Source organism: Heliangelus exortis, chromosome 11 (assembly GCF_036169615.1).
Source record: "Heliangelus exortis chromosome 11, bHelExo1.hap1, whole genome shotgun sequence".
NCBI lineage: Eukaryota > Metazoa > Chordata > Aves > Apodiformes > Trochilidae > Heliangelus > Heliangelus exortis.
This window is the reverse complement of record NC_092432.1, coordinates 3,337,073-3,348,826: the sequence shown is the minus strand read 5'-3', so window position 1 is coordinate 3,348,826 and position 11,754 is coordinate 3,337,073. Positions and strand designations below refer to the sequence as shown.

Here is an 11,754-nt window from a genome sequence, read left to right as displayed (position 1 = left end):
CCTCCCGCCGCCGTCTCGCGCCCCTCCTGACCGCGCCCCTCCTGACCCCGCCCCTTCCCGCCCCCCCCCTCAGGCGCGCGACACCCGCGGCCCCACCTTAATTCACCCAGGAGCCGCCGCGCCGCGCCCCGCCCCGCCCCGTTGCTCGGCAACCGTTGCTCGGCAACAGCCGCGACTCACCCGCCCCCGGCGGGCGGACCGGTCGCCGTAAGGCCCAATTCTCCTCCCTCAAAACGCCGGAACGGCGGCAACCACGCCCCCACCACCCCCCGCCTCTTTCTCCCCTCCCCTCTCTCTGTCGCAAAACCCTCTCCCTTTACGGCAAGGGGGGGGGGAAGAGCCATGGGCGGAGCCGCCGTCAGCCCGGCGGCCAATCGGGAGCGGCGGCGGCGCGCGGTGAGGGGCGGGCCCAGCGCGGCGGCACCCGATTGGCTGCGGCGCAGGTCAGTCCCTGCCCGCTGACCCCGCCGCCAGCCGCGGGGGGCGGCTCGGTGCAAAGTGTCCCCACACGGCTCGGGCCCCTCCCGCGGCCGGCACCGCCGCTCCCCCCGCTCCGCCGCCGCCAGCGCGGGGGGCGGCTGCGCGCCGGCCCCCCCCACAACCCCCGCCGGCAGACAGGTAACGGACGCGCCCGCCGGAGCCCCGCTTGCCCCCAGACTCCCTGACGGCAAAGGGAGTGGAGGAGGAGGAGGGAGGAACGGGGAAGAGGGGGGGGGAGAGAAGGGGGACGCGACCCCGTGGCCCGCCCGCCGGGCCTCCCCTCAGCGCCCCCGGGCAGCCCTTCCGGCCGGGCCCGCCGCCGGCCTGCTCCGCACCGCTGCCCCTCAGCGGGATGCGAGGGGGCTCTCAACCCACCCCCCCTGCACCTCTTTCTCGCAGGGGGTGCTGAGCCCCCCGCCCGGCTCCCGGCCACCCCGCTCGGTTCCGGGCCACCCCGCCGGGTTCCCCATGAGGGGCGCTCCCCCGAGCGGTGAGGGGAGAGAGGAGGCTCGGGGCCCCCTCCCGGAGCGCGTCCTCAGCCCCCGGCCGCTCGCCTCCCTCCCTCCCTCCCTCCCTCGGTGTGGCTGGGTGTGTGTGGCTGGGAGGCTGCCGGCTCCTGAAGCGTGAACTCCTGCAAGGGAGTGATTTTCATTTCCCAGCAGCTCTGCTTTCTGGGTTACTTCCTGTCCCATTCTTGGGGACTTTTACTTCTATTCCCTGGAGGAGCTGCCGTGACAGGGTATTGCTCCTGCCGGCACCATTCCTCCCTCCAACTCTTTAACATCCCCGGAGAGTATCCCTTCTTTTCGAGCTGAGATCCCGATTTTGGTTAATAACCCTTTCCCTCCTAATATTTGAAGGCTCTTCCTATTTCGACCTGCTATTGCTTGGGTATTAACCACTTTTGTTCTCCATGTCCCTCTTTTATGCCAGTGTGTGGCTCAGTTCTGCTTTTATTTTTTAGGTTTAAGCTGTCTTGAAGGAGAATTAAAAATTGCGACTTGCAAAGAACAAAACAAGACAGAAGAGAGAAAGCAGCACTCAGAACAACCCTCAGAAAGGTGATAATTCACATACACTCAGAATCATCCTAGACACATGGCTTGGCTGGGACTGGGGCCTCTTGATGTAAGTGTTTTTTATGGATTTGAGTAGGTAGAATTAGATTTCTTTCTTCCCTTAAAATCTACTTGCTATTGAGCTTTAAAAGTTTGAAAGCTCTGCAGCCCATTTGAAGTACAGTTACTCTTCTTGTAGTGCTTTGTCATTTTCTAAATTTAATCTGCAAACATTTTGATTGTGAGTTGCTGCTTCATGTTTTTTTTTGTCTCCTCATCTCAGGAGCATTCCTGAAAATTCACTCTGGCAAGTTCAGTGTCTCCACTTAAAGTCTTTTCAGGAGTGTATGAGTGCAACACTGGATTTGTTTCTGCTCAGATTCTAAAAATCTATATTGGAGTGGGTCATGGAAACTGTGTTATGTTGATTTAGTTGTACTTATCTTCTGCATGGGTCAGTTTTTTTCTGTGTTGTACTGGAGCTGCAAAAATTGAAATTCATTTAATTGGGTGGTGTTTGTACACAGGTATTTACTTCTTGGGTTGAGATCCCAGAAGGAGATAATGCTGCTAGGTGCTGAGGGGAAGAAATGGTAGGAGTCATCAAAAAGTGAATGCTGCTGGTAGGAGGAAGGTTTGGTTTCAGAGAGAGAGAGCAGCTCGTGGGGAGAATTGCTCAGTTAATGTGGTGAGGAGAAGAGGTGGGTTCTAGAAGGAGAAGAGGAGGGGTGAAGGATGTCAGTCATCCTCTCCTGCATCCTGCTGTCAGTGTGCTCCAAATAATGGAGTTCCTCTGTGTTCTTTTGTCTCAAATCCATCCTGGACTGTTTCAAATGTTGATGAGTTTGTGTTATCTTGGCAAATGTATCTTATGTAGGTCCCTCTGGTCTCTGTCGTGTTTTCAGAGATGTCACTGACTGCACCAGAATGTTTTTCACTGTCAGCAGTACATTGGTTTTCATCATTAGTTGCACAAGAAAGGAGAGTAACTGTTGCCAACAATCTTGGGTCAGGGGTGGATCATCTTCTTTAATACAGGTGTCTTCAGCATATGATAAGAAGTAGCTGCTCCCTGTCAAAAATTAAGTAGAAAATTCTCTCCTAAGTGCAACAAAGAGTGAGATGCATTTTTGATAATACAGGGAAGAAATCCTCCATGTTATTTTGGTGGCATACTGCAAAAGCATGAGGACAGTGGAATGTGTGGACGTGCCCAGTGTGATTACAGGGGATATTTTTCTGCTAATAGGTGAGACAGATGTGCATCAGTACAAACTTAGCAGTGCAGTTATGGCACACCTGTTTCACCCAAAGTTGGTTTCTTATAACACCCACTTCACAGCCCATCCTGTGCATCTAATGTTGGGGCTGGCATTAATGTAGCTACTTCCAATAGGGCACCTCTGGATGCTGCCAAGTTGTAAGATCTTTGGGATTTATTCACAGAAAGCAATGGAAGTTTTCATTTGGTTTGTGAAGCTCCTTCCTAACATGAAATGCCAGGGCAGCAAAGTTTTATTCAGATGCAGAGACTGGAATTGAGTTCACAGGAATCAGCAAATTAGTTTCTGGCAGAAATTTGCACATGATGAAAACAAGGAAGAGGGATGAATGATGTGCTGGAGTCCTGCTCTCCATCTCTGGGAGAAACACAGCTTATAGGGAGCCCCTTGGATAGAGCTGCACATCCATTTTATATTAATCTTCAGGCTATATCCTCATTTTGGTTTTGTTTTGCCTTATTGTGAATTCTAAACTCTTGAAGGAAATGTGCTGACTGAGAGGCTGTTTTCTGTTGTTCCAGCATTTGCTTACAGACTGATATTATTGCAGTGAAAACCTCACTTTATCCACTGAAGTAATCCCGTGAATTTTATCTGCTTGGATTCTTCCAGGCTATATTAAAAAAAAAAATACAGAGTCTTCTAGAGATTGCTGAATGAAAGGAAGTCTATAAGCAGCACTCATTTTGTTCTTCAGCTGTGTTATAGGTATTGGGGCTTTAGTGTGGTTGGAAGGACCCATTATTTTCTGCTTCAGTCATTCTTTGAAATGGTGTTCAGTGGCTGGATTCCTTAATGATAGCAGGTCATGTTAAAACATGTAGATCTTTTACCTCATCACTTGCTACAAATTATTAGTTTTAGGGCTAAGTTTTCCTCTGACTTTTGCTGCTTAAAACTTAGGAAGAGCATCACTGCAAGCTGGTTTATGCTTGGTACAGGAGGGTCTCCAAGCGTGCTGCAGAGCACAAGGTCCCTGCAGTTTGTCCACATCTTGAGGGAGGAGAGTTGAGGTTGTGCAAACCTGATGCAACATTCTCAACTGAGAAAAATCCAGGTCTTGCTCTAGCATTGAGGTCCTTGATTTGGGAGGATTTGCAGGATTTTCTTCACTGGGCTCTTCCTTGTGGTTAAGGGTAGGAATTTTGGGGGCAGTTCATAGCTGATGTGTTATCCGTGCTTTCTGAAGGTGGGGTCTTTTCTTTTGCTCTCCAGTTTGCACACCTGAAGTTATTTGAGCTGAGTGATTTCACTAATTCTCCATCAGGCCCAAAGACCAGACCTCACGACCTCTCTGTAAAATGGATAATAGTTGGTAAAATGACACCTCTGTGCTTCAGTTCCAGCCACCTGCAGAATGTAACAACACAACAGCTGCTTGTTAGTATACAGCATCAGACAGGGCTGTAAACACCTGAACTTCTTGGAGGACTTTTAGATCAACTCTTCTGCTTATTTTCAGTTCAGTAGGTCCAAGCTACAAGATGGCATTACAGAAACTCTGACAAGAGATGTGTAACTTTTAATAGCCACTTGTGAAGAGGGAAGGCTTCTTGCCTTTGAAGTAGCAGTTCCTCTGTGAGGCTTTGGATTCATGCACTGTTAACTCATGGCTTTCAGACCCAGCAATTCACATGTGTTGCTTGGTGATTTTCATCACCTGGATCCCTCACTTGATGTCTGTCTGGGATGTAGCATAGGACATCCAGGAGAAAACCTATTCAGGAGTATAAGGCTCTGTGGAATTTTAATATTTCTCATGTTAGTTGCAAACGTTGTGATATGAGAACACAAATAATAATGTGTTTGTTTGCCTTACTGTCTTGTCTGAAGAGGTCAAATAGGAACCTGAGCAACATATGAAGATGACAGTTGCACTTATTTTCTTTGTCAGACACCTATTGACCATTTTTCAAATGCCATTTGGGTGAGAACACATTTAGCTTGTCTGAGTTTTGAAATGGGTGGGAGAAGCAGGCTGCAAGAATAATGAATGCTAATGTGATTATCCTTATTCCACAGGGCTTTCCTTTTTTGTTTTTGTTTATTTGATTTAAATGTCTTGAAATACTTCAACCACAGACAGCTAGGATCTACACTGATTAGGTCAATGCTAGATAATGCCATGTGTAATGGTGCACTTCCCCTGTGACATAGTGTCAGGCTAACATCATTGGTCCTTTTTCTGCTCTTGGATGTGTAATCTTAGGCTTTAGCAATCAGGTCTGTTAGCTCATCTGAATGAGCAAAATACTGTACTGCAAGGTCTTGCTTCTCATACCAACCTTAAACTTTCTTTAAAGTGAGTATCTATATATGTCAGAATTAATTTTCCACATGATGCTTGCAGTGACTTTAATGAAGTGACACATCGATCTAGCAAAGTCTAAGATCTCTCTGACAGCCTGAGACATTATCAATAGATAATGAAGATGTTTATCCTATTTTTTTTTTATTTAGTGTGCTACTTCTACTACAATTATTAGTATTTTAAGCAAACTTTGTCAAGTCATTGAGTAAGTGAGCTTTACTTTCACTAAATATGACTTCTTTTTATTAAAGTTGCAGATTTTACTCTTGCCATATGCAGCTAATTTTCCTTTGGGGGGAAAAAAGCTTGTTACTTTTTTAGTGGAGCAATCTGTTACCTCCTTGTCTGTAGTCTGTGAAGTCAGTGCAATTCTAATTTGCATCAGCTAATAAAAAATGTGTGGGTTTTAAAGTGAAAATCATGCAAAAAAAATTTAAAAAAAAAAGGTGAACTAACGACTGATCATCTATGCAAAAAAAACAAGGCTAGAAATGTGATCAAATTAGGTCATGGCAGTGCAGTTTTGTGCAGGGCTGTGAGTATATCTGCAGACCTTGTATGTTTTATCTTGGGAAGCAAAGCTCTTAGAAAATGTGCATAAGAGGGATGAAGAGAGCTTTTTTTTTTTTCCATCCTCTTCTGAGCTATCATTGGGAAAGCAAGATTTTATGTTGCGTTAAATGACAGAAATTTTAACTTAAGCTAAAAGCTGCACAGTTCACAAAACTGTTCTGCTGCAACTCATTTGCAGAAGAAACAAGTCACAGTTGGTTTTGTGTGATCTGCTGTATAATGAAGTAATGAATGCTTTTATTTTTTATTATATTATTGCAGTGCTCACAGATGATAAGGGGGTCCTGTCGTGAGAACCTTGCAGCCAAAGTGAACAAAAGGGCAGGCAGAGGTGTACAAAGAACTAATGAAATAATACTGATGAGTAAAAGCTCTCAACAATACTGTGAGAAATGGTCAAGTTTTGGGACTGATCCTGTTAAGTACAGGTGACAAGGAAGGAGGATGAGGAGGGCTGGTCTGAAGGAGGAAACTGGGTGGAGTTTGTAACTCATGGTCAGTAAATTTAGTTACTGACAAAACAGTTTTTATTAAAGGTGAGGAAAAGGGTGAAGATTTTTGAGGTGCTGACATTGCTTGCAGTGTGAGGGTGTCTTCACCTCTCTCTGAAAGCCTCATCTGCTGTGTGGGAGGAAGGCAGCTCTGGTGGTGCTAGAACCCCAGATGAAGGACAGAGAAGCCAGTGCTCTGTGTTGTCAGGTTTTATTCTTTAGATAGGGAAGCCTGGATGGGATGGAGTTTTTAAAAAAAACAAACCCCAAACAAACAAACAAACAAAACAAAAAATAATTTTTAAAAAAATTACAGAAATGGGTTGGAAGGAACTAAATGCATCTTGAAGGTTTTTCCTGGCATTTGTCTCCCATAAGGAGATGTTGAGCAGTCAAGCAGAAATACCTCCTGTAACCTTTGCATCCATTCTTGTTCCATGGCAGGAGCAGATATCCTAATCCTTAAAAAAGAGTTTAGGCCATTTCTATAAGGTTTACTTCAGAGAGGAAGCACATCTCTCATTTCTCTTATCTTCCATAAAATACTCCAGCCTTTTTCTCATCTGGCAGAGGAAAATTCCCCACCCAAACTGTTTGATAATGGAAAAAACAAAACAAAACAGATTTCAGGTACTTTTCTTGCATAACTGCATTAAAATGTAGCATTCTAGCACAGTTATGAAGCAAAAGTAAGTAAAACTCTCACGTTTGCTCTTTGTCACTAATACAAAATTATTTTTTTTAAGGGGTAGCAGGTTTTGACACATGTGGGCACACAGGATTATGAACAGTAAAGACAATGAAGAGTGGGACATCCATCAGAGAGTGACAACCTCTTATAAGGTAATTCAGGAATATGTTGAATTTATCCTGTTGTGCTTGTCAAATCAATTCAGTGGTTGTTGTTCTCCATTTTCATGGCACTATGCAAACAAATAACCAAGACTGCATAGGTACTTTTTTTCCCCCTCTACTTCATGTCTTTTTGTTGCTTGCATGGAAAAAGCCAATATTTAGCAGTGCAAATGGATACTGTATTGTAAATGAGATTGATTACAGTTGCAAAACATTAAATATTAAGTGCCAAATGGCATTAATGACTTCCAGTAGTCCTCCTTTCCTTCTCCAAAGATTGATGGTGTAAATAGGGATATGCAAACAGGAATTGTAAATTATCTATGGAGCAAGAGTGAAAATATTTCCTAAGCTGGTGTGTACCTAGAACTATCCCCAAACCTTTAATGTTGCTGTTAAGCATTCCTGTAATTTGAATTTCATTGCTTGCCATAGGGGTGAGATAGAAGAGTAGATATTTACAGAAGCTGCACAAGTGATAAAAGGAGCTGCTTATGCTTGACTTTGTCTTCTGCTTTGTATGTTTTAGTACTTATGTACTTTAGTACTAGCTAATTTGAATAATCTCTGCTAGTCACATGCAACATATGGGGCCAGTGCCAACATTTTATAATGCTGCATTACAAATATACCCACCAGCTCAGAAGTGTAATATAAAGAGCTTTGCTTTTTCTTAACCAACTGTCTTCATAGCTATTTGCAGGGGGAATACTGCTGTCCCCATAAGTGAGAAATCCCAGTTTTCTTAATCTGTTCTCTCCTTTCTCTTTCTGTAGCATTTTGAGCAACTAGTTTGACATTAATTTTCAGGATCACATGAGATCTTGAAAGTATTAGTCCTTTCTAAGAAGGGACTGTAAAAATGGCAGTAGAAAGTTTGTTTATATTAATTTGAGGTGAGGTAGTCTCAGTTTGGGAGACAAGTTTTCATATTCTGTTTTTGTTGACATTCAGAAAGTAGGGACAAAGAGCCACACTGACTTTTTTTTTTTTTTTTCTTTTTTTTTTTTAAGGATGTCCCCTGGCTCATTCTTAGGTTCTACTATCAGTTTTCACCTGTAAATGCAAAGAAAAGATCTTGTAGTTGGAAATTCATTCACAGTGTTATTAGTGCTGTCATCCAGAATGAAGTCAAGCTCACTGTCTTACAGGTGAGCATGTTCTGAAGTGCTAATTGGAGTTTAGAAAAGGGCTTAGCAAAAGCTTATTAGAGGCAATAGAAATACTTCCATTGTCATCAGGTTAACCAAGTTTGATTTTGGAGTATGCTGCAAAAGCTGAACGACTGAGTTAGCATTGCTGGTTGCTAAATCCCCTTTTCTTCCAGTGTCAGATAAAGGACTTCACACCATAAAACAAAACAAAGCCAGGACCTAAGCCCATGTGCAACCCATTGAGCTAAAAAGTCTCCTTTCATAATGCAGTGCTGAAATAGTGATTGTTGCCATACATCAGAAGTTGAAGCATTTAGAAATACCCAAGACAAGGATTTGCTGTGTGCAGTTTCCCTGTTTGCAATGTAAGTAGGGTTGTTGCAGCAACCTGTTAATTCTGGGTTTCTCTCTCTCCAAGAAGCAGATAGATAACTGGGTTGTGATGGGCACAGCCAGGTTACAGGAGAGTGAATGGGTATCTCTGCTTTTATCTGGAAAGGTGGCAGTGATTGATGTTTTCACTTTGCTCTTGTCTGTGTGTACATCTGGATCACAGGAAAACAAGTGCCCAGTGGGATGTAGGGAGTTGATTGCAATGTCTTGAATGCCCTATGAATCATGAGGATCTGGAAATCCTTCTGATATTTACGTAAGAGAAGGTTTAGGTGGGGATGGAGGTTGACATTCCAATAAAACAAGGTTGCTGCTGTATATTTTCAGTTTTGCTTAAAATTAATTTTCATCTTTAGAGCTGTTCCTTGTACTGTATTCTTGATTAACTTTACAGGAGTCTTAATTTTTTTTTTTTTTTTTTTTATTTCTAGTTCTGTGTTTGTGTCCATTCAAGAGTTCTGGAGTATTTTCTGACACTGCTATTGCTCAGCATTACCTTTTTAGTAACCTTGTATTCTCCTTCATCTGATATTCCTTTTTATTCCTACCTGTTAATGGAATATGATACACAATGTATGTAAAAATGTGAACACTTAGAAGACTTCTTGTACTGTGGAAGAATCCCCAAATACCTGCATTTTTCTCTTGTCCCCAGCTGAGTAGCAAGTAGATGACTACTTTTCAAACAGAGTGGGGAGTATAGTGCTTTCTTTCCCAGTTTGTGCTTATATCTTAAAAAAAAAAAAGGAAAAGAGAAGAAGGAAAAAGAAAATGAATGCTTTCAGTTTGAAACTCAGTGAATAACTCATTGTTATTCACGTGCAGTAGGTCACAGGAAAAAAATACATTAGTAAGATGAAAATATTTTCACTGAAGCTGCAAGGTGATCCATTTCTGAAAAAAAAATAAGTGTCATAGTTGCTCTAGCAAGGCAGTGCTGTTTCATACAGCAGTTTAGAACATTTATTCAACCATTATCTCTGGAGTAAGTGGTATTAACCATTTTGTGATTTTTAAATGAATGTTGAGTTCTGCAGACTTTTTGCTTAAATTGTGGGCTGTTGTTTAATGCTGTCATTTCTGGAGAAAACGTTTCCTATTTAGAACGTGTAAGTGTCCATTTCTTTTGCAGTTCAGTGATGTGAACCACGTGCTCTGGTTTTGCTTGCAACAGTGAGATTGTTGGATTTTTTTTCCTTCTATGTCTAAGCTGACTTTGCCCTGCATGCAGACAGGAAATCTTAACGTTGCTTTTAATTAGCGCCGAGTTTTTTCGAGGTATCTCCTTCCTGGTCCCAATCCTAATGTATTCATGCTTTATATTGATTCAAGGTGACTCGTGTGACCTCATGACACTTCTGTAAAAGCCAGATTCAGCTAGGATGTTACACCATCACTGTCGGAGGAACCCTGAGCTACAGGAAGAGTTGCAGATTCAGGCTGCAGTCGCTGCTGGCGATGTTCACACCGTGCGCAAGATGCTGGAGCAAGGATATTCTCCAAACGGTCGAGATGCCAATGGCTGGACCTTGCTTCATTTCTCTGCAGCAAGAGGGAAAGAGAGATGTGTCCGTGTTTTTCTTGAACATGGAGGTGAGTTGCCTAGAGGAAGAAATCTTCAAATCCATCTCACAGCTTTCTAGCCCAGTTTCCATTGCAAGGCTTTCCAGCACCTGTTATCGGACCACCACTGATTTTTTTTTCTCCTTCTGTTTCCTTCTGATGAATATTCCATGAATGAGGTAATAGATTACCTTTGTATCTTAATACCTTACTCTTTTTTTTTCTTTTATTTCCCCCAGAATTGCCTAAGAACTGTTAAAAGAATGAATTAGCCTTATGAAAATAGGGCAGGAGGGCTTATTATAAAATTAAATTCACTTGCAGCACTCACTGCAGGCTTTTCTTTTCTGTCAGAGGGTGTTATTAGAGGAAGGCAGGTCCTTGAATTGAAACCCTAGGGAAGCTTGGTTCAGTACACTCAAGCAAGTTACCCAGTCACATTAAAGACTCAATTTCTGTATGGGCTTTAACACAGTCTGTTAAAACTTTATCAAAATAGTACTCTTATGTGCAAGGACTTCAGTGTCACCTATTCCAGTTGAGTTTACACCTCTCCTGCATCCAGCCATACTGAAGCTTTATTTCAAGAACCGATTGAGTTTTGTTAGTTCAGGTTCTGTACTTGCTTGGATGATGATTATTACCCCCCAAAGTGGTAAAATCAGAATTTTTTCTTTGCTATATCTTCTCCCAAGGCCAGCTTAAGTTTTTAGAAATGGGTGGTCCTAATCTTTTAATGTGATACTGGAGAGGAAAAATAAAGATTAGTAGGTGTTCTCCACATTCTGATTAGTGCTCTTAAAGAGCAGCATCATCTCTTCTAGTGCTGTTCTTATCAAATGAATTATGAACTAAGATGTTTTCAGTCCCAAGGAAATTGAAATTATCTTTTTGATGCTTTACTTATGAGGCCATATGGGCCCCTTATGTGTATGACAGTGTCAGATGTATGGATCATCTTTAAAATTGAATGGCATCAATAAACTGGCATTTGCACAATTAGGGGGATGTTCCTTAAGAGCAGTAGTGAAATGCAGCCTGAACAGCTGGATCCTATTGATACACCTGCTGCAGATTCTAACCCTCTAATATTGCCAAACCCTCCTCTCTTGATTGCAAGGGGGGGAAGCTGCTAAATTACACTAATGAATAACTTTAAATGCTACTTCTGAAATGTAATATAGGCAGATGATCTCAAACCTTCAGTTTGATGGTTCAGAATGTTTAGGCCATAAGTCTTGAGGTACATTGTTTGCAACTTAGTGAATTTGAAGATGATCAGCAAAAAACCCACATCCTTATGTATTCCTATGTATTTTCATTGTACAGATTTTGATATTAAATAGCTACTGATGGGGTGGTTTGGGTTTTTTTGTTGTTGTTGATCTTTGAAGTACCAGCTGAATCTGATGCCTCGTGAAAGCTGCCTATAATGAAACATCCTTGTTCTGGAAGCAGTATGGGATTTAATCACCAGGACTAAAAAGTTGAGTTACAAATAGTGTGAGGGTTAGTCATCCACAGCAGCTTTCCTGGAGCTGAGCCTTCCTTCAGAAAATTGGCACTGTTTTGTGCCTTGTTTTCCCTCAAAAC

General features: G+C 42.7%; 1 protein-coding gene across 3 annotated transcripts in view; it reads left to right on the top strand.

The window, feature by feature from the left end:
* Positions 1–427: 427 nt before the first annotated feature.
* ASB7 (ankyrin repeat and SOCS box containing 7) overlaps positions 428–11,754 on the top strand; it is a 29,066-nt gene continuing 17,739 nt past the window's right edge. For 2 of the 3 annotated variants that reach the window (XR_011727926.1, XM_071754219.1), the window contains exons 1-4: positions 428–618; positions 1,445–1,608; positions 6,943–7,039; positions 9,931–10,191. Coding sequence is in view for 2 of the 3 variants with exons in the window: in XM_071754219.1 (XP_071610320.1) it covers positions 9,981–10,191 (211 nt within the window). In the remaining variant the exon portion in view is untranslated. The remainder of the gene's footprint in view (positions 619–1,444; positions 1,609–6,942; positions 7,040–9,930; positions 10,192–11,754) is intronic. The other variant, XM_071754218.1, reaches the window with a different exon arrangement.